General features: G+C 37.4%; 1 protein-coding gene across 1 annotated transcript in view; it reads right to left on the bottom strand.

The window, feature by feature from the left end:
• LOC138332360 (phosphorylase b kinase gamma catalytic chain, skeletal muscle/heart isoform-like) overlaps window positions 1-14,609 on the bottom strand; it is a 49,693-nt gene extending 35,084 nt beyond the window's left edge. The window contains exons 1-2 of the mRNA XM_069280441.1: window positions 14,523-14,609; window positions 3,437-3,825 (exon numbers count right to left, since the gene is read on the bottom strand). Coding sequence (XP_069136542.1) covers window positions 3,437-3,528 — 92 coding nt within the window. The 5' untranslated portion in view covers window positions 3,529-3,825; window positions 14,523-14,609. The remainder of the gene's footprint in view (window positions 1-3,436; window positions 3,826-14,522) is intronic.
• Between the last annotated feature and the right edge of the window lie 9,163 nt (window positions 14,610-23,772).

The following is a 23,772-nucleotide window of genomic DNA, read 5'->3' as shown; positions in this document are numbered from 1 at the left end:
GGGTCTGGTGGTGAGTTTACACCTCACAGTCCTCTAACAGGGTCTGGTGGTGAGTTTACACCTCACAGTCCTCTAACAGGGTCTGGTGGTGAGTTTACACCTCACAGTCCTCTAACAGGGTCTGGTGGTGAGTTTACACCTCACAGTCCTCTAACAGGGTCTGGTGGTGAGTTTAGACCTCACAGTCCTCTAACAGGGTCTGGTGGTGAGTTTACACCTCACAGTCCTCTAACAGGGTCTGGTGGTGAGTTTACACCTCACAGTCCTCTAACAGGGTCTGGTGGTGAGTTTACACCTCACAGTCCTCTAACAGGGTCTGGTGGTGAGTTTACACCTCACAGTCCTCTAACAGGGTCTGGTGGTGAGTTTACACCTCACAGTCCTCTAACAGGGTCTGGTGGTGAGTTTACACCTCACAGTCCTCTAACAGGGTCTGGTGGTGAGTTTACACCTCACAGTCCTCTAACAGGGTCTGGTGGTGAGTTTACACCTCACAGTCCTCTAACAGGGTCTGGTGGTGAGTTTACACCTCACAGTCCTCTAACAGGGTCTGGTGGTGAGTTAACACCTCACAGTCCTCTAACAGGGTCTGGTGGTGAGTTTACACCTCACAGTCCTCTAACAGGGTCTGGTGGAGAGTTTACACCTCACAGTCCTCTAACAGGGTCTGGTGGTGAGTTAAGACCTCACAGTCCTCTAACAGGGTATGGTGGTGAGTTTACACCTCACAGTCCTCTAACAGGGTCTGGTGGTGAGTTTACACCTCACAGTCCTCTAACAGGGTCTGGTGGTGAGTTTACACCTCACAGTCCTCTAACAGGGTCTGGTGGTGAGTTTACACCTCACAGTCCTCTAACAGGGTCTGGTGGTGAGTTTACACCTCACAGTCCTCTAACAGGGTCTGGTGGTGAGTTTACACCTCACAGTCCTCTAACAGGGTCTGGTGGTGAGTTTACACCTCACAGTCCTCTAACAGGGTCTGGTGGTGAGTTTACACCTCACAGTCCTCTAACAGGGTCTGGTGGTGAGTTTAGACCTCACAGTCCTCTAACAGGGTCTGGTGGTGAGTTTACACCTCACAGTCCTCTAACAGGGTCTGGTGGTGAGTTTACACCTCACAGTCCTCTAACAGGGTCTGGTGGTGAGTTTACACCTCACAGTCCTCTAACAGGGTCTGGTGGTGAGTTTAGACCTCACAGTCCTCTAACAGGTCTGGTGGTGAGTTTAACCTCACAGTCCTCTAACAGGGTCTGGTGGTGAGTTTACACCTCACAGTCCTCTAACAGGTCTGGTGGTGAGTTTAACCTCACAGTCCTCTAACAGGGTCTGGTGGTGAGTTTAGACCTCACAGTCCTCTAACAGGGTCTGGTGGTGAGTTTACACCTCACAGTCCTCTAACAGGGTCTGGTGGTGAGTTTAGACCTCACAGTCCTCTAACAGGGTCTGGTGGTGAGTTTACACCTCACAGTCCTCTAACAGGGTCTGGTGGTGAGTTAAGACCTCACAGTTTAACAGGGTTGGTGTACCTCACAGTCCTCTAACAGGGTCTGGTGGTGAGTTTAGACCCTCACACAGTCCTCTAACAGGGTCTGGTGGTGAGTTTACACCTCACAGTCCTCTAACAGGGTCTGGTGGTGAGTTTACACCTCACAGTCCTCTAACAGGGTCTGGTGGTGAGTTTACACCTCACAGTCCTCTAACAGTTTGGTGGTGAGTTTACACCTCACAGTCCTCTAACAGGGTCTGGTGGTGAGTTTAGACCTCACAGTCCTCTAACAGGGTCTGGTGGTGAGTTTACACCTCACAGTCCTCTAACAGGGTCTGGTGGTGAGTTTACACCTCACAGTCCTCTAACAGGGTCTGGTGGTGAGTTTACACCTCACAGTCCTCTAACAGGGTCTGGTGGTAAGTTTACACCTCACAGTCCTCTAACAGGGTATGGTGGTGAGTTTACACCTCACAGTCCTCTAACAGGGTCTGGTGGTGAGTTTACACCTCACAGTCCTCTAACAGGGTCTGGTGGTAAAGTTTACACCTCACAGTCCTCTAACAGGGTCTGGTGGTCAGTTTACACCTCACAGTCCTCTAACAGGGTCTGGTGGTCAGTTTACACCTCACAGTCCTCTAACAGGGTCTGGTGGTGAGTTTACACCTCACAGTCCTCTAACAGTCTAGTGGTGAGTTTACACCTCACAGTCCTCTAACAGGGTCTGGTGGTGAGTTTACACCTCACAGTCCTCTAACAGGGTCTGGTGGTGAGTTTACACCTCACAGTCCTCTAACAGGGTCTGGTGGTAAGTTTAGACCTCACAGTCCTCTAACAGGGTCTGGTGGTGAGTTTACACCTCACAGTCCTCTAACAGGGTCTGGTGGTGAGTTTACACCTCACAGTCCTCTAACAGGGTCTGGTGGTGAGTTTACACCTCACAGTCCTCTAACAGGGTCTGGTGGTGAGTTTAGACCACACAGTCCTCTAACAGGGTCTGGTGGTCAGTTTAGACCTCACAGTCCTCTAACAGAGTTTGGTGGTAAGTTTACACCTCACAGTCCTCTAACAGGGTCTGGTGGTGAGTTTACACCTCACAGTCCTCTAACAGGGTCTGGTGGTGAGTTTACACCTCACAGTCCTCTAACAGGGTCTGGTGGTGAGTTTACACCTCACAGTCCTCTAACAGGGTCTGGTGGTAAGTTTAGACCTCACAGTCCTCTAACAGAGTTTGGTGGTAAGTTTAGACCTCACAGTCCTCTAACAGGGTCTGGTGGTGAGTTTAGATCTCATAGTCCTAACAGGGTCTGGTGGTGAGTTTAGATCTCATAGTCCTCTAACAGGGTCTGGTGGTGAGTTTACACCTCACAGTCCTCTAACACAGTTTGGTGGTGAGTTTAGACATCACAGTCCTCTAACAGGGTCCGGTGGTGAGTTTAAACCTCAGTCCTCATAATACTGTCATTACTCATCTGATTGTGAGCTTGGTGTGAGGTCGAGTGACTCTTTCCACATATGTGGTGCTCAGGATTAAATGTAAGTTCCATCTTTGATAGGAATAAATAAACACATAAATAAATACTCATTATAACTTCCTTCCTCAACTAGCCAACTCTATTTGTCCTTCAAATGTTATGACCACTAGTTATAGGCAATATTGTGCAAAAATTCATTGTCAACTGTTGGGCTAGAAATGATAGCCATTAATGGTTTACTCCTAAGGGAAGATTACAAGGACACAACTCGAAAAGACAATCTCGAAAACCGATCACTTTTAATCATGATGGGGAAAAATAAATGGTTTTTATCTATAAATATACTACATGCATAATAGTAGGTTTGACTGTATGAAATTTTGTATTGGACAGTATTTGGCTAAAGGAATTTTTTTTGTGTGTCACTGTTTCATATGTATATAATTAATGTTAATATGATAAATATTCCACTTACCTTCCAAGTTGTTCCTTAGGGTCATATCTGGCATAGAAACCTTTAGCCACTTCCTGTGCTGGTAGTTCAGCATCAATTTCATCCTTTGCCATGACAAAAACAGTTCAATGTTGAGACAAACAATACTGAGATTCAAAGTGGATAAAACTTTCCCATAAAAATCTGGAATCTACATTTATTTCTGTGATAATGTACATTAACATACAGACCATAGTCATTAATGTACATTATGTTGAAGCATAACTACATTGTCTATAGAAGGTGATGATATCGCGGAATGTGTCATTTTTTAGAGTTATCTCCCATGGTAGATGGCATTGTCAAAAAGTTGTTGTAGATTTGTCTTGCTGTGTGAACGTTGCATCGCTTAATGGTTACAGGTCCATAATCTACAAAATAAAAAATAAAATTACCATAAGTATTGATCTATGTATTGTACAGTTCTAACCACAATCAATGAAACATTATTCAGTCCCTCCGAGACATGACGTCACATTCACCAAAATGATGTCATTTTCACGATATGGATACGCCTGTATTAAGGTGTTGTCTGTTTTTGGCTCATTATCATGGCAAAGGTACTACTGTGTAAGTGTAAATAGTTCTTTGATGAGTAATGATTGTTTTTTAGTATTTCCATGTTGTTTCAGTAATATTACACTCTGAACAGAAATTACTGAGACCGTTTGTAAAGATGTTTCTATATTATTTCCCGCGGCAGTAAAAGGAGTACTCTCATTTGGTTTAATGTATATGAATCTTCTCTGGTGCATTACCGACAATTTTCTTTGGTTTTGAATGTATCTATAAGGAAATGGTTGCAGGATAAACAGAATAAAGTTAGTATCTTACAATAAAAGGTTTATTGATCGTGTGGTGTAGTGGGTGATCAGGTGATGTAGTGGATTTATAAGCCGCTCGCCTTTCACCTAGCCAGCCTGGGTTCGATCCCCAGCATGGACGTGAAAAGGTCGGGGTCACCTGCCAGATCACGTGGATTTTCTCCGGGCACTCCGGTTTCCTCCCACACAAAGACCCCTCGTGCCCTTACATCTGGGCCATCAAGAGCAATTTACATAAGTTGTATAACTTGTTTCTCAATCGATGTAAAATAAAATTAAGTTTATTTTTTATGTAAAATAAAATTAAGTTTATTTTTTATGTAAAATAAATTAAGTTTATATTTTTATACCAGGTTTATTTTGGTGCTCAAGACAGAAAGCAGAGATGACTCAATACGGCCTCCTCTTCTTGGTTTTCGAAGTCTTGCACAAAAATAATCTTTGTATTGTAAGCTAATAATATGTGTTCTCTATATATGTATATGAGCTAAATGTTCACAATCATTATATATTCTAACGAAATAGTAGTACATATTAGTTCACTCAGAAACAATCATTATAATTATACCATATGACTGTGTACACACCTTCATCTGAGGACACATTATATTCAGTCTGATATTGAACTGAAGATATTTTGATATTGCCACTAAAAAAAGGTGTATTGCATATTTTTGGTAACAAGAGATCCCAGAGGGATCTTGGCGCCCACCAAAGAATGATCTATATCTGAAAAAGGAAAGATGGATCTTTTCTCTACTTTTTAAACTTTTTCAAACATACTACATATAAAATTTGAGACAGATCGCGTCAGTACCTTTTGAGAAATAGCGGTAACAAACTTCAACTATCAAAATCCAAGAAGACTCCTTGGCGGCCATCTTGTTGATCAATCGGTCCCAAAACACAATATGCACAACTAGGGCCCTAGGGGATCGGAACCTACATGAGAAATTTGAGAAAGATCCATTCAATACTTTCTTAGAAATAGCGATAACAAACTTTGAATATAAAAATCCAAGATGGCTGCCTGGCAGCAATTTTGTTGACCGATCAGTCCCAAATCACAATATGCACAACTAGGGCCCTAGGGGAACCTATATATGAATTTTGAGACAGATCCCTTCAGTACTTTCTGCGAAATAGCGATAACAAACTTTGAATAACAAAATCCAAGATGGCTGCCTGGCCGCCATTTTGTTGACCAATCGGTCCCAAAATGCAATATGCACAACTAGGTCCCTAGCGGAACCTACATATGAAATTTGAGACAGATCCCTTCAGTACTATTTGGGAAATAGCCATAACAAACTTTAACTATCAAAATCCAAGATGGCGGCCTGGCGGCCATCTTGTTCACCGATTGGTCCAAAAATGCAATATGCACAACAAGGGTCCTAGGGGAACCTACATATTAAATTTGAGAAAGATCCCTTCAGCACTTCTTGAGAAATAGGGATATCAAACCTTAACTATCAAAATCCAAGATGGCCGCCTGGCGGCCATCTTATTTTTCCTATCAGCCTCAAAATCTGTATGGCACAAATAGGGACCAAGGGTAACCTCCATGTGAAGTTTGAACAAAATTCCTTCAGTGGTTCTCAAGAAATATCGATAACAAACTTCAACTGCCAAAATCAAAGATGGCTGCCTGGCGGCCATCTTGTTTTTCCGATCTGCCTCAAAATCTGTATGGCACAACTAGGGACCAAGGGAAACCTTCATGTGAAGTTTGAACAAAATCCCTTCAGTAGTTCTCAAGAAATATCGATAACAAACTTCAACTGCCAAAATCAAAGATGGCTGCCTGGCGGCCATCTTGTTTTTCTGATCAGCCTCAAAATCTGTATGGCACACTAAGGAACCAAGGGTAATCTTCATGTGAAGTTTGAACAAAATCCCTTCGGTAGTTCTCAAGAAATATCAATAACAAACTTCAACTGCCAAAATCGAAGATGGCTGCCTGGTGGCCATCTTGTTTTTTCTGATCAGCTTCAAAATCTGTATGGCACAACTAGGGACCAAGGGTAACCTCCATGTGAAGTTTGAACAAAATCCCTTCAGTAGTTCTCAAGAAATATATCGATAACAAACTTCAACTGCCAAAATCAAAGATGGCTGCCTGGCGGCCATCTTGTTTTTCCGATCAGCCTCAAAATCTGTATGGCACAACTAGGGACCAAGGGTAACCTTCACGTGAAGTTTGAACAAAATCCCTTCAGTAGTTCTCAAGAAATATCGATAACAAACTTTAACTGCCAAAATCAAAGATGGCTGCCTGGCGGCCATCTTGTTTTTCCGATCAGCCTCAAAATCTGTATGGCACAACTAGGGACCAAGGGTAACCTTCATGTGAAGTTTGAACAAAATCCCCTCAGTGGTTCTCAAGAAATATCGATAATAAACTTCAACTGCCAAAATCAAAGATGGCTGCCTGGCGGCCATCTTGTTTTTCCGATCAGCCTCAAAATCTGTATGGCACAAATATGGACCAAGGGGACCCTCCATGTGAAGTTTGAACAAAATCCCTGCTGCAGTTTTTAAGAAATAGTGATAACAAGCATTGTTTACAGACGGACGACGGACCACGGACCATGGACACGGCGATTTGAATAGCCCACCATCTGACGATGGTGGGCTAATAAAGTAAGAGATTGTTGATCAACTATATAAATTTATCTACAACAACCAATTTCATGACATCCTGTACGTTGGTGTGAATTGAACAACACAATGCAAAGGGAAAAATAACCCCCCTAAGAACACAAAACCATGCATATCAACAAATCTAAATGTATGATAGAGACATTTTGCAGTTTAAAAGGGAATATCTAACACTACATTTGTATGTATGTGTACCAGCCACACCGATCTACTCCTTAACACTACCAGCTTCATCCCCTTGTATTTCTTAATTTAAAATTTCCTAAATCTTAACCCAAGACTCTATATTAAGCCACCTTCAGCAGGTTATTTACTTGACTGCCAATTAAGAACAGGGAAAAATACATATTCCTGTTGAGTGCCCTGCCCATGGATCAAACCCAGATCTCTGGTGTGAAAATTAATCTACAGTTCTACCAACTGAACCAAAGATCGAAGCATACTCCATCAGCTGAGTGACAATGATCGTATTAAACTCTCACTATAGCCTGCTCCTGTTGGATGTACTTGGTCCTATGTTTGTCTAGCACATGATTTATCCCCTGATAAAGAAGGAATGTGTATTTTATATCCAGCCTTATATATCATGTTATAATCAAGCTTTTACTTATCAAAATGTACTTAAAAGTACCCCCAGACGATAACATAAAACAACTTTGATATCTCTGGCATGTCTGCATAGAAAACACAATTTCCTTATACATCCTTGTATATCAAACCGAAATATTTCACATTGGCTACAACCAATGGTTGTTAACAAATACATAAAACAACAAATGTTTGATCTTAGAAATGACACCAGCACAAAAAGACTACTAAGGTACGATTAGACCATAATGTATATGAAGGTGACTTCAATGACATTGAACTGTGTGAAGTCATCAAATGTATGTTATACATTCAGCTCATGAATATTTTGGCTAATATACCACATTCAGATATTTTGTAATGGTTTCATGTATAACAAGATATCAGTAATGGTTTTTGATTTACAAACAAGTCTGGCCAATATCTATTAATCAGAACAAAGGAAATTAAAAATACCTATAACTAAGACAACAGACTTGAGCTCCTACCTGCAAAGGGGAGTCCCAGAAAGGCCCTTGTGCAAGGCATAACGTTAGAACCTGATGAGTGACAGACATATGGGTATAACGTTAGAACCTGATGAGTGACAGACATATGGGTATAACGTTAGAACCTGATGACTGACAGACACATGGGTATAACGTTAGAACCTGATGACTGACAGACATATGGGTATAACGTTAGAACCTAATGAGTGATAGACATATGGGTATAACGTTAGAACCTGATGAGTGACAGACACATGGGTATTTTGGGTATAACGTTAGAACCTGATGAGTGACAGACATATGGGTATAACGTTAGAACCTGATGAGTGACAGACACATGGGTATAACGTTAGAACCTGATGAGTGACAGACACATGGGTATAACGTTAGAACCTGATGAGTGACAGACATATGGGTATAACGTTAGAACCTGATGAGTGACAGACATATGGGTATAACGTTAGAACCTGATGAGTGACAGACACATGGGTATAACGTTAGAACCTGATGAGTGACAGACATATGGGTATAACGTTAGAACCTGATGAGTGACAGACACATGGGTATAACGTTAGAACCTGATGAGTGACAGACATATGGGTATAACGTTAGAACCAGATGAGTGACAGACATATGGGTATAACGTTAGAACCTGATGAGTGACAGACACATGGGTATAACGTTAGAACCTGATGAGTGACAGACATATGGGTATAACGTTAGAACCTGATGAGTGACAGACATATGGGTATAACGTTAGAACCTGATGAGTGACAGACATATGGGTATAACGTTAGAACCTGATGAGTGACAGACACATGGGTATAACGTTAGAACCTGATGAGTGACAGACACATGGGTATAACGTTAGAACCTGATGAGTGACAGACACATGGGTATAACGTTAGAACCTGATGAGTGACAGACATATGGGTATAACGTTAGAACCTGATGAGTGACAGACATATGGGTATAACGTTAGAACCTGATGAGTGACAGACACATGGGTATAACGTTAGAACCTGATGAGTGACAGACATATGGGTATAACGTTAGAACCTGATGAGTGACAGACACATGGGTATAACGTTAGAACCTGATGAGTGACAGACATATGGGTATAACGTTAGAACCTGATGAGTGACAGACATATGGGTATAACGTTAGAACCTGATGAGTGACAGACATATGGGTATAACGTTAGAACCTGATGAGTGACAGACATATGGGTATAACGTTAGAACCTGATGAGTGACAGACATATGGGTAGCACTGTATATTAGTGTCTATAAACCACATCCTAACACCGGTACCCCATTTCTCAAAATGCTTCACACAGCTATAGCTAGTGCAAATCTGATTTATTATATGTGGGTTTGTAACCGTTATAATTGTTCTTTTCATGTGCATAAGACTTTGAATCTTTATCACCCCAAAGATTATAAATTTATTTAAGCAAATCTTAATTAAAAGACATCAATTTTTATAACTTTATATATATCTATAACCCAGAAATTAATAGACATACAACATGTTGGCCAGCATATATTAAATAACAATAGTTTCTGTGAAAGCATGGGTCAATTAAGTATGCAGCCTCAATCTGTATGTACCTAACCAGCCAGAGTGCAATGTCCTAACAGCAGACGTGTGCATCAATTACACCCACTCATGTTGTTATGATCAGACAGGACAACACATGTACATAGCGCCACGAATCTAAACCACTGGGACCTTCCTGTATATCATATAACACACTTTGTTATCATCCTCCATCTGGCCTACATGTTTTTACACATCATTTTGAGGTAAATTTCTTAAATTCTATACAAATGTATGTAATTCTTTAAATGATTTATGAAGATGTGTACAACCTTATAAGAAACTGTGTATCGAACCCAAATCATCAAGTATTGCTGTTACGTTATAGTGCATAATTATATCAAAGCAATATAAAACAGTTCAATTTAGATTTTAAAATACCATATTTTCAGAGTTTGCGCTGGATATTTCATGAATGTGGCCTTCTAAAATAAAATATGGTGCCTATAGCCAGTCTGTATTATTATAATGGACTTTAAAATGAAATAAGATTTTAGCCTGTATTTGTCCCCCTGTTACCTTGAATGAAGGTCAAGGTCATTCATTTAACAAATTTGGTAGCCCTTCATCCCAGCTTGCTGCAGATCAATTAATATACCTGTCTCCAGGCCTCTTCGTAATTCACAAGAAGGTGTTTAGAAGATTTCAGCTTATATGATGCTTATGCCTTGAATGGTGTCAAGGTAATTTATCTTAACACACTTGGTAGCCATTCATCCCAGCATGCTGCAGGCCCAATAACAGTACCCTAGCTATATATAGGCCTTTCAGTTGTTTGAATGAAAAGTTTATGCACTAACCTTCGGGTCAGATGACCTAAAACGTAGTCTTTTTTTATTTGCTATACATGTTTTATATTTTGTGACCTTCAGGTAGAATATCCCTATTCCTCATAGACCCGAATAAAAGAATCCAAAGAGTCTATTACTGGAGTTTTGTTTGCATGTTCTGTTTAAAAATAGAATTAGGAGCATTTCTTTTATATCATATATGGAGTTGCGAAGGAATTTGAAGTCTTAACACCAAATATAATGGAACAACAAAATGAAATCTGATACTGTGTAGTTGTTTTTCTGGTTTTTTTTCCTAAATTGTGTGTGTGAAGGTCAGGTTAACTACTCACGATATCACTACAATATTAATAGTGTTGATTTTGTATCAGGAGACACTGATAATGTTTTATATCAGCTTTATGAGAAGGATAATTTAAGGATAATTCAAGGAAAATTCATGGGATAAATCAAGGACAGTTCATGGGATAATTCAAGGATACTTTAAGGACAATTCAAGGATAATTCGTGAGATAATTCAAGGACAATTCAAGGATAATTCAAGGCCAATTCAAGGATGATTCAAGGACAATTCAAGGATAATTCATGGGATAATTCAAGGACAATTCAAGGACAATTCAAGGGACAATTTAAGTACAAACTGTAGAAGAGTTTGTTTTATCTCAATTTAGTGAGGGGAAGGTATTTTTTGGTGCATTTGGAACCGACTAAAGGCCCCTTCCCCTAGAGAAATTTTATTGTATTTTCCCAATTTCACGTGAATATTTTCACAATTTAAAAATAAGTCTTTTAGATATGCAAAAATACATACATTTTGTATTTCACAAGAGAAATCATCCTCAAGCTTTTTCCCAATTTAGAAAGGTACATGTGAAGCCCTTGAAATTACGAAGTAACAGGGGTACCAAAATAAAAATCTCTGGCTCTGCAAATTAAAGTTTTCATTTTGTAATGTTCTTGTTTCATGAATCAATCAAACTTTTTATCATAAATCACAATTTTTTGGAGTTTACATATTGTTTTATTCTCCATCAAAGTTTCAAAGAAAGCGTTATCAATAAAATTAATTAATACAGGTTATAATAGCTCCAGATATCATAAATAGAAATTCAGCATTCTAGTATATAACCTAGTGTATAATTAGCTAAAAAATACAATTTTCAGTATCAATCAATATTTTGATAATAAAATTCAAATAATTTTTGGGCATTTTCATAATTCAAAGTTGATTTTTTTCACTATGTTCTTTTTACTGGAACTGTCATCTTTACAAAAGATATCAATGTAATGACAATGCTCTACTTCTGATACGATATTGATTCCTATTTTCCGAAATTGATACAGAGACCAAAATTGTACTAAATGACCTTCCTATGACCTAGCTAGTATTGTTGGAATTTCAAATACCGACGAATTGTGTATTATTTTTACAGTATACCAACTGTATATATAAAGGTTCCTGATCATTTTAACTCAATGAATTTTTCACAATTACCAAAAATTATATATGAAATACTCAGCAATAGTTCTCGAGTGACATGCTTTGTTTTCATTTATAGAACCGAATATAATTATAATGTTGTACACAAAACGACCGTTCCAGATTTCATCTTTTTCTGAACAACACCATTGTTTCGATTTATTGATACATCGTGATATTTTCCATTCGATACTTAACATTTATATCAATGACAGCTCTACGTTTCAATAATAACTACAAGCCAAGGTATTTTACTGGCTATAAGTATAAACATGTTATTGTTTACACTTCAGATAAGCTAGGCCATATGGCCCGGTCAGAACAACCTCCTTGAATTTAGACTGACCAGTTGAGGTCAAACCTGACCTTAATCACAGCTATCAGATAAACAAGTATTACTATGTAGGCTGGACTAGCTAGTTCTATACCTAGGTAGATGTTGAGAGTTATATATTCTTGCATATGATGATAATAATGACTGAAAGAAAAGATCAAATAAGAGGCAGTACTAGTTGGATTAAAAAAATTGTATTTGTTTTAAATAATTATATATATAACCGTACAAAATGAAACACAATATTATAAAATTATGGCTCTCTATGGAGGAATACATCTAGAATTGTCTCCCTGGAAAGAGTTAATTATTTTCTCTTTTTCCAGGGAGACAATTCTAGATGTTTCCCAACACAATAGGGACATAATTATTTTATATAAAAATCAATCCATAGATTTGTTAATGTCAACAAGCTTATTATATCTAACTCTGGTAAACTTATTAACAGTAATTCATAAAGGAATTTGTGTATACATAAAATTACCTGATGGGAACAAGTTACACTCAATTTTCTTCTTGTCATTCCAAACATGATTTTTAGATGTCTATAGCTTAAATAAGATCAACAGAAAACTCAAACTTCAAATACAGCTAGCTGCAATATTGTAAAAACTTCTGGACTGATAATGGTGCTGTCGTTAGAGCTGCAACTGGTGCTTATCATATTAAAAAAAAAACACACACACAAACTAATTCCCTTCACACCCTTGCACCCCTACAGAACACTACAACCTAATCATCCTCATTGACGGCGTCGTGTATAAGAAAATAACTGCTAGTGGAGCAATTTGAAGCAAAGTAAAAAGTTTGTAATGTAAGGTTATTTACACATGTATCCCTTGACACCTTCTAGTCAATGTACACTACAGTATATGAGTGTGGCAGGATTGGACTGGGTTGATCATCTGTGATCTCCTAGCTTAGAAGGTAGAGCACTCGGCTAGTGTTCGGAGGGTCCCCGGTTCGAATCCCAGTCTGGCCGCTACATTTTCTCCTCTACTGTTACAGAATTGGCCCCAAACTAAAATAACCCACGGTGGTGGTGTTTGGAAAGGTCTTGTATGTCTTCGAGGTTGAAGACTTCCAGAAAGAAAGGAGGAGTGTAGCAGGACTGGACTATGTCAATCATCGATGACTAGCTAGGTAGCTCAGTCGGTAGTGCACTCAGCTAGTGTTCGGAGGGTCCCGGGTTCGAATCCCAGTCTTGCTGCCACATTTTCTCCTCTCTTGTTATATGAGTATTATAGATTCAAATCATGGGCAGAAATTATTTGTTTTACATATGTAGAAAAACAGGGAAAATACACACATATAATTCCTTTCAAGTGCCGGCCAGGAGTCAAACCCGGATCTACGGCTCTGATAACTAGCTGAGCCAAAGAGGCATGCTCTGCCTGTGTGAGCTGAGTGACAGAGACTGTATACATATTTAACTTATGTACAATTCCACACCTTTTACATATGCATACATGAAGGCCTGTGTCAATATTTTCAAAGGCAACTTGCAGAACAATTAATTGTTATTTGTACTTTGAGCAAAAACTACAAGACTTGTACATGCATCAAATAATATAAGTTGAAACCTAAAAATAACATTAAAAAATGTGCTCAAGTGATTTACAGGGGCAGTGCTCCAATAGATTGACTCAATAAGGAATGTTTTGTACCTGGCCAAAAGGCATTGTAGGCCAGGTACGTAACACATATATTTGTTAAGTTCAGTCTAACGTAACACGTTACTTTATCAAGTTTGGCAGGCCTTCAGTAAATATTATAATGTTACCCAACTTATTTACATTTTTGTATACAAGTCTATGAGATCAGAATTGGGGGAAACGAGGATCTTTTTATGAATAGCAAAGGAGTTTGACATTCTGTCGATGTTTATATATGCTGTCCCTACATTGTTATTGGCAATATTGTATGGATATTATATTCGAAGTCCTGTCCATATCTTGGCGGTAATGCCCCATGTACAGTACCAGGCTTAGAAACTGTAAACAAAGACCCGTGTATCATTGCCAGAATGCCTGTGATGAATCTGATCTTATCGTTTAACACAAATAACTTTCATGTCGATGATTCAGATGATAATCTTGTAAATATTTCGTAAATTCGATGAAAACTCAAGGTGATGCACGTGTGTTCAGTGGTGCGTTTCTTACAATAACAAACAACTGTCTTAACGTTCTGCTCGACTCTGAGGCGCTATTTTCATTGTCTGAGGTGAACATTATCTAATATTGATATTATAGAAACATAGCTTGTCGAAAGTATTCATTAGTTGACATACTTACGTCAATTTTGAGGTTTTTTCCCATGGATCTGTTTATGTCGACTGCCTTTTCGTGTGTAAAGCAGACACTTCCTCGTCATGCGCAAACTAAACAGAAGGGAGATAACTCGTAAAAGAAATCATAACTGAGGCCCCGACCCGATTGAGCTCATCAACTGGCGTAGGAAGATGAAACGTCATGGGGGGCAAAGGTCCTCATTATTTTGTAACCCCCCCCCCCCCCCCCCCCCCGCCACACCTACAGGAGGAGATTAATTCAACTCCCAACCATATAATATATGCTTTATGTACATTTTTCATATATCACTAAATTTAATCCTTGTACACATTTATAGACAGTGGGGTCGCTATTAAAAGGAAATTAACGAATACGCAAATTGGCCAAATTAGCGTGTGAGCGTCGAAGGCGCGAGATTTTTGTGTTTTATTAGGGGTCTGAGGGTGACCCCCGAGATGGGTTTTATGTATTTAGATGATTTTGCGATCGCCCGAAAGCGCGAGATTTTGGTGTTTGGGGGGTCCGGGGGTCTCCCCGGGAAAATATTACGATTTAGAATGGCTTAGATGAGTTTTACGATGCATTTTGATGAATTTGCGAGCGCCCAAAGGCGCGAGAATTTTTTGTTATGGGGGTTCGGGGGTCTCCCCCGGGAAAAAAATTACGATTTAGAATGGCTGAGATGAGTTTTACGATAAAGTTTGATGATTATAAAACGTTCTTAACATGGTAGTTTTTCGATTTAAAGCTACCTGCATTTAGAAATGATAATTGTGTCGTAATAACATTATGCAACCCTACTCGATCTGAATATACCGGCTTCACACCATCGGCACATTGTTGTGTAACATAAAAAAATGAATTAATTGTCTCGCTAAGACATATAAACAACTTGATCTTTTAAGAGACATTTTTTAAAATAGTACATAGAATTCCTTGATGGACATTTTTAGTCTAGTTTGTGTGTATTGAATTTTTACTATTTAAGGTTTGACATTATGTGCTTGAACGTTTTATGAAATGCGCCGCGCAGCGGAAAATTTTCTAGAATGAAGTACGAAAAATGTGCCGGAGGACCCTTTTTTCTTTCATAAAGCATTTTTAGAAAATTTCAGTCGGCGAAAATGGGGGAACGAGGGGGCAGTTGCCCCCCCCCCCCCCCCCCGCTTCCTACGCCCCTGCTCTGTTCCAAGTTTTGTGCACGCGGGGCCTTGACAGTGGCGTAGGAAGATGAAACGTAATGGGGGGGGCAAAGGTCCTCAATATTTTGTACCCCCCCCCCCCCCCCCGCCACCGCACCTACAGGAGGAGATTAATTCAACACACAACCATATATACTTTATATACTTTTTATATATCATTAAATATAATCCTTGTACACATTTATTAACAGTGGGGTCGCTAAAAGGAAATTAACGAATACGCAAATTGGCCAAATTAGCGTGTGAGCGCCGAAGGCGCGAGATTTTGGGGTCTGGGGGTCGACCCCGGGAAAAATATTACGATTTAGAATGGCTGAGGTGAGTTTTACAATGTATTTTGATAATTTTGCGAGCGCGAGATTTTGGTGTTTGGGGGGTTCGGGGGTCTCCCCCGGGAAAAAAATATTACGATTTAGAATGGCTAAGATGAGTTTTACGATATATTTTAATGATTGTAAAGCGTTCTTACCATGGTATTTTTTCGATTTAAAGTAAAATGCATTTAGAAATGATAATTGTGATAATTGTGTCGTTATATCATTGTGCAACCCTGCTCGTTCTGAACTCAAAATAATAATGAATTAATTGTCTTGCTAAGCCATATAAGCAAAGTATAATCTTTTAAGAGATATTTTTTGAAATACAAATGTAGTACGTAGAATCCCTTAATGGACATTTTCAGTGTAGTTCATGTGTTTTGAATTTCTGCTATTAAAAGTTTGAACATTATGTGCTTGAACGTTTTAGGAAATGCGCCGCGCAGCGGAAAATTTTTTAGAATGAAGAACGAAAAATGTGCAGGAGGACACATTTTTCTTTCAAATATGCATTTTTAGAACATTTCAGTCGGCGAAAATGGGTGGGCAAAAAGACATGTTTGCCCCCCGTCCTGGGGAACGGGGGGGGGGGCAGTTGCCCCCCCTGCCCCCCGCTTCCTAGGCCCCTGCTGGAGATTCGGTCTATAAACAATATAGAGTCGCCACGTGCATTTTTCTGTCCTTGGTAGCCACACAAAAACTTATTAAGAAAATTTTCTAAAGGAGACATTTCTACAAGTTGCATGTAGGCTACAACGCCAAATGTGGTGTTGAAGCTGAAATATCCTATAGAAACTGCCCACCGCTCAATTTCCTTTAACTATTGAATTAAAATAAATACACTCTTCATTTACGGTAGGCCTAATCACTGATCCAATTATCAACCGATTTTTTATGGGCTTATGTATTTCGGTTCCTCGAGGCTATTCCAGAAACATGACGCTCAACCTATTGAACTAAAGAGAAGTTCTCTCTAACAGAGAGATCGGCTAGCTGTATTGACAAAGATTTAAATCTCTGGTATTGACCAGGGTTACAACAAAAAAAACAAAAAAAAACCATGTACATGTATTATCATAGATGTAAATAGTATTATATAAATCTCTGGTATTATGAAATCATATACTGACCGGAAACATATGTCTCTGTACATGTATATATGTTTCTGGACTGACTAATCAATATTTTAACAACATTCTGTTACAGTGTGCGTGCACTTGCTGGTGATCTATACATAAAAAATGAAGACTTTTACGTGTCGTAACCTAATTGTTTCTGGGCACTTCCACTTCCATACATAATATACAATAAAGCAGACAATACCAGTGAACTAACCGTGCATTACCCGTTGTTGCGAATGTTACCTGGTCCCCAGGGGCGCTTACGGGGGTTGTTGATTGACACCGCCTGACATGTGTAGCTAGGATGTGATTCACAGGTCTATGTGTGTCAGCTAATCTTACAGCCACTGTGATAACGCCAAGACGACTAAAAAAAACACGTGTACATTGTAAGTTGATTTAAAGATTGTAATGTCTTAACAGAAACATATTCTAGAACAAGAGGTTTAGAGAGTCTATAAACTGGGACCAACTTCTCAGATTCAGATATTTAGATAATCTCTTGGGTCCCCCTAGTCCGCTAAACCTGTCTATATTATTAGGCTTTTTTTTTTTTTTTTGCCTAATATATAGTCAGCTCGCGGTACCTCTTAAAAATGTGAAATCGTAGGCCAGATTTGGCCTACGCTACGTCAGCTGCCGTTTGCTCTACTAAATGTGTATACGGCGGCCATTACAAATATGTGAAATAGAAGGGTCTCGGAAGTATTTCATTGTGCAGAGTTGTTTAATTTCATAAATGGGATGTAACATGGGGGCAGTGGAGTACATAAGATCCCAATATATAGGTATGTGTATGTTTTCCCGGCATTGCATGGACGATATATTAGAAATATACCGCTGACGTAGCGTAGGCAAAATCTGGCCTACGATTTCACATTTTTAAGAGGTACCGCGAGCTGACTATATATTAGGCAAAAAAAAAAAAAAAAAAAATTAAAAAAGCCTAATAATATAGGCAGGTTTAGCGGACTAGGGTCCCCCCCCCTCCCCAAGAGCCAAGAACTCTTCTTTATTTGGGGGCTTTCAAGGTAGCTTCATAATTCCTTCAACTAAAAGAATGTTAAAGGATTTGTGCAGTCAAAAATGATAATTTCAGTTTATGCTGGAAATGGCTTTATTAGTACGTGTAGAAACCTCTCCGTGCCGCGCGCGACCAGAATAACCTGTAAGCCGTCGATATCGAGGTCAAATTTTCTAGCTCTAAACCGTGTGACGTCATAATAGTCCGTGGCTTATAGCTGTACTATAACTGATGTGCTATCACTTATATCAAGGACTTATAAATCCTTGCTTATATCGACGGCCACAGGAAAAGCCGATCAACGATTTTTTTATGATTACTTATGATTGAAGTTAATCGTACAATAACTCGAATATTAATAACTAAAAGAGTGAAATTCGATGTGTCAAATACTCTAGTTTATGCTCTAATAGCAGGTAATTATGAAAGAAAATCCGCACAGAAATAAAAGTTTCGGTTTTTTTTGTCGAGGAGTTCAGCAACGATTAAGCTTTAATTAGATAATGTTTTCCTGTAGTCTGTATCTTTGATACATTGTGAATTGTGACTGTAAAATGAAATTTTACGTAACAAGTAAAGAAATCCTTGATTAAAGGATTTGTACAGCCAATTTTTTGTTTGTTTTTTTTTTTTTTTTTTTGATAATACGTCAGGATATTACTTTGGATGAATGAAAAATTAAGTCCCACCCAACGAATCGCCTAGCTTTTACCGCTATCGGTTGGTTTTGGTCGTGATTTACGGGTATACAAACATGCTTTGAGCTCTTTCAATTCCTGTAAATCTCATGAAAATAGACTATTACGGGTAAATAAGAAAAGAGCCTATAAAATTTTGGAACGTAAACTGAAGAATCGATACAAACACCAGCAGGGTAATATGTTGAATTTCATGAGAAAAAATAACCCCAGAAGTTTTTATAAGCAATTCCGTAAGAAGAAAAATACATCGAACAGTAAAATATCTCTTAATGAATTCTTTCATCACTTTTCTAGTGTAGCTAACGTGGATACTAACGTAAATGAAAATGTTCCTGAATTTTTCAGAAATTATGATCTTAAAGATGCGGTTTATGAAGAACTTGACTTAGAAATTTCTCATGAGGAAATTGGTATTGCTATAAATAATCTGAACTCCAATAAGGCTTGTGGCATGGATGGCATCCAAAACGAGTACTTGATCCATTGTAAGGACATTCTAGTGCCATGTCTCTTCACACTATTCAATAATGTTTTCAAATCTGGTCATTTCCCCCATAACTGGTCAATTGGTAATATTATCCCTGTTTTCAAGAAGGGTGATATTGACGACACTAATAATTATAGAGGAATCACCCTAGTCAGTTGCTTAGGAAAACTATTCACGTCTATCTTGAACCGTAGGTTATTAGCATTTGATAGTAAATACAATATCCTTACTGACGCACAATTTGGCTTCCGCAAAAATCTATCCACTGTCGACGCTATTTTTGCCTTACAGGCCTTAATTAATAAAAGTCTTAAAACTAAGAAAAGATTATACTGCTGTTTCATAGATTACCGTAAGGCTTTTGATTTTATTAATCGACAAAACCTGTACTATAAACTAATAAAAGAGGGTATCGAAGGTAAGATGTTGGCTATTATACGCTCGCTATATTGTGTTTAATATAATGGGTCGAATTCTGACTTTTTCGAATGTAAAAACGGTTTGTTGCAAGGCGAAGTACTATCACCTATATTATACTCCCTCTACGTTAATGATTTTGAAATGCAATTTATAAGTGACAATTGCCCATGTATCGAATTACAGGAACTGAATATGTTTCTGATCATGTATGCAGATGACACCGTTATTTTAGCTGAAACTCCTGAAGGCTTACAAAAACTGGTTGCTTAACTATACCATGAAATGGGCGCTAACTGTTAACACTGATAAAACAAAAATTATGCTTTTCAGAAACGGTGGGGTAATTAGGGAAAATGAACAGTGGTTTTATAACGGTGAAAAATTAGAAATTGTAAATGAATTCAACTATTTAGGTATGCTTATGAATTACAATGGCAAATTTAGACAAACTCAGAAAAAAGTAGCAGATCAGGGACGTAAAGCATTATTTGCAATCGACAAAATTTGTAGAGAGAATTTTTCAACATTGAAACTCAACTATCCGTTTTTGATACTTTCGTAGGTAGTGTTATAAACTATGCCTCGGAAATATGGGGTTTCCACCAAGCACCTGATGTTGAAAAAATACAAATTAGTTTCTGTAAACAGTTGCTAGGAATTAGAAAGAGTGCTTGTAACAATTTTGTTTACCAAGAACTTGGGCGCTACCCTTTACACATCGTGCGAAAATTAAGAATTTTTAAATACTGGATCAAACTCAAAAACACAGATAACTGTATACTTCAGGCAAGTTATGAAAATATGCTACAGAACGGCGATAGTTGGGTTCTGAGTATTAAAAATGAATTGTATAGAAGTGGACTAGGGTTCATATGGGAGTCTCCCAATGTTGATAACGTAACATATTTAAAAATAAAATACAGAATCTTGGACATTTTTCAACAAAAATGCCACGAATCTATAATTTCAAGTCCGAAAGGACATATTTTTCAACATCTAAATAATTCGTTTACCCTCCAAACTTATCTGATCAAAATGAGCAGCCGAGTCTATCAGAGAGAAGTCACTAAAATTAGGACATCCGCCCACTTACTCAATATCGAAAGTGGTCGTTTTAGGAATATTCAAAGAACTGAACGAAAATGCCATGTCTGCGATAAAAATGATATTGAAGATGAATTCCATTTTATACTTATTTGTCCTTTATACAATGATTTACGCCAACAATTAATCAAACTGTTCTATAGAAGAAACCCAAGTGTGTTTAAGTTAATCCAACTGTTATCTTCTGATAATGTAACAGAATTAAATAATTTGGGGAAATACATTTTCCGCGCGAACAAACGCCGAGCTGAATGTCTTGTGTTACAAAATGTACAGCCGTAAATTGCCATCCATGCCATTAATGCCCTATCTTTATCTATATTATTATTTCTATGTTATTGATATATCTATATTTCATCATGTGTTTGTTTGTCACGCTCTCAAGGTTTTCACTCTCTTAATTGTTATGTTATGTATTTGTATGATTTGTATAATCTGATTAGCTTTTGCTAAAGGAATAAAGAAATTGAAATTGGGTAGTGTCGACTACGGTTCAGAGATAATGAGCTAAGCGGTCACGTGGTCTTGGTGAAAAAATATTAAATTAAAAAAATAGTTATAAAAAAAATTATTTTCATATTTAAATAATTTTATTTTTTAAATATAGTTGAAAATAAGACACATTATAGAAATTTACTAGATAATTGGAACTTTGATCATATTTTGATAAATTGATTTAATGGTTTATAGAAGAAAAAAAAAGGTAAAAATTATTTTGATGTTACACTAATTATGACACTATATGATAAAAATGTTTTTGGAATTAAACATACTTTCCTAATTATCTACATAATCCTATTCATGCAAACATCAAGCTGTAAGCCTGGTACAATGTAGGTGTGATATTATAAAGAAAGCATTATTGGCTTCTTGTATATATAACATTCAAATGTCTATGTATACATATGTGTACATGTTTTGTTAATCTTTCTTTGATATATACAAGGACGTATATGAATCCTTGATATATATAACTCAAAAATGAAAAGAATTCAAATGATCACATTATAATTATGTATATGTTTGACACTCTTCTCTAATAAAATCAAAATGTACCATATAGCAGATAAATATTTTTTTAAATAAATAAAAATAAGAAAATATAAGATTATTTTATAAATAAGGGGCTTATGTCCCAAGGGGCTTTTGCCAAGGGGCTTTTGTCCGGGGGGGGGGGGGGGGGGGGCTTTTTGAGTTTTTCGAGTAAATGGGTATTCTAGCTTTAAGTAGATATTTTCAGTTTCAAAACATTCCAATTACACCATTTCAAACATTCAAACATGCATATATCTAACTTTAGATTAGATAATCAGTCCAATTTGATAGCGATATCAAAATGATATTCGGATCAGTCTGGACTGAGATTTAGATAGCATGTTATAAGTATAATGTAACACTATATTTTTACGAGTAAAATCCCAAAATTTAGCATGAATATATCTAGAATCCGTGTTTTTATTTCAAACTTCTGTCATAACGATGCAAACACGGCACAGTTTTGAGTAAAAATTAAAATGTGGACTGTTATCAGTTATGTGATATTGGAGTAACAGTACCAAACTTATACCAAAAATAATATGTATATCTATATTGTTGCCTTTAAAACTTTATCTATAACGTTTACTAAAAAGCAGAAATACATCAATGTTATATCTGATATATATTTATAAATTACAGTACAAGTGTAGGTTTAAATTCAAAATTATACTAAATCCTTAACATAATATATTCACTGTCGATCCTTTTGTATATCATACCGAGATTTAATAGTATGATATATGAGAAACATATATACGTAATATTTATTGTATATATGTTTCTGGATATATGAACATTTATCGTATAATCCAAAAAATAACCACTTATAGTGTCCAAATGAAAAATGAAATTATTTGTATACGGGCATTATATATAGATATAATATCTTGTACCTTTTCAAAAATTCTTAGAAATTTTACTAATACCTTAGAAATTACGGGAGATTGCTATATGCCACGATTCCGTAATTACAGTACTAGACTGGACTTTTTTTTAAGGTTAAATCTTTAGTTGAAATAGTTCTTAGAACCATTTTTGTTTCTGAATAAGTCACTTTCCATTATTGTTTTACCTGTGTACCACACATATATATATGTAATATATATTCCTAGGTATGATCAGGGATATTTTATTTCCATTTGCTTTTACAACTTCATTTTAAAAATGGAGGTGACAATAAAAAACCTAGAGCATAGATGTACGTGGTTTCCATAATTCAAATCACTATCAAATTAACGGATGTCCTAACCTGATTGACAGTAAGACAATAGCAAATACCCGATATAGTCCACCGAATAGCAAATTGCCCGCGGCCAGGTATTTACAGGTGAGTTCGATGAAAGGCGTTGTGTACAGGTAAACAACATCCTGGTCCAGGTATTACATAACCATCAAACCAAAGGCATGGTTAATTATATATCTATATCGGAGTATCTACTCGTATATCAATTAAAAATTGAAAGCGACCGCACGGTCTAAAAATAGTTTGTTTTGCTTAACATCTCAATATTTAGATCTTTTATAATATAAAAAATAAATTCTTTCTGCCATATGTTGAAACGTTTTTTCGGTATTGTAATACATGTATCTCAATTTATTCGGTTAGCAACACACAACACAATGTTTGTACTGATCAATCATCGGTGTGTATATACGTACGTCAATCATCATATCCTTGATGCTTTAATCAAGGATTTCTTAAATTGTTACATAAAATTTAGTTTTACAGTCACAAACTTTGTTATTTTACCATGTATCAAAGATACAGACTACAGGAAAATATTATCTAATTAAAGCTTATTCGTTGCTGAACTCCTCGACAAAAAAATCCGAAACTTT

This window comes from Argopecten irradians, chromosome 9, assembly GCF_041381155.1.
Source record: "Argopecten irradians isolate NY chromosome 9, Ai_NY, whole genome shotgun sequence".
In the NCBI taxonomy this organism is placed as follows: domain Eukaryota; kingdom Metazoa; phylum Mollusca; class Bivalvia; order Pectinida; family Pectinidae; genus Argopecten; species Argopecten irradians.
Note: the sequence above shows the minus strand (reverse complement) of the source record. Positions and strands in the feature narration are given on the sequence as shown.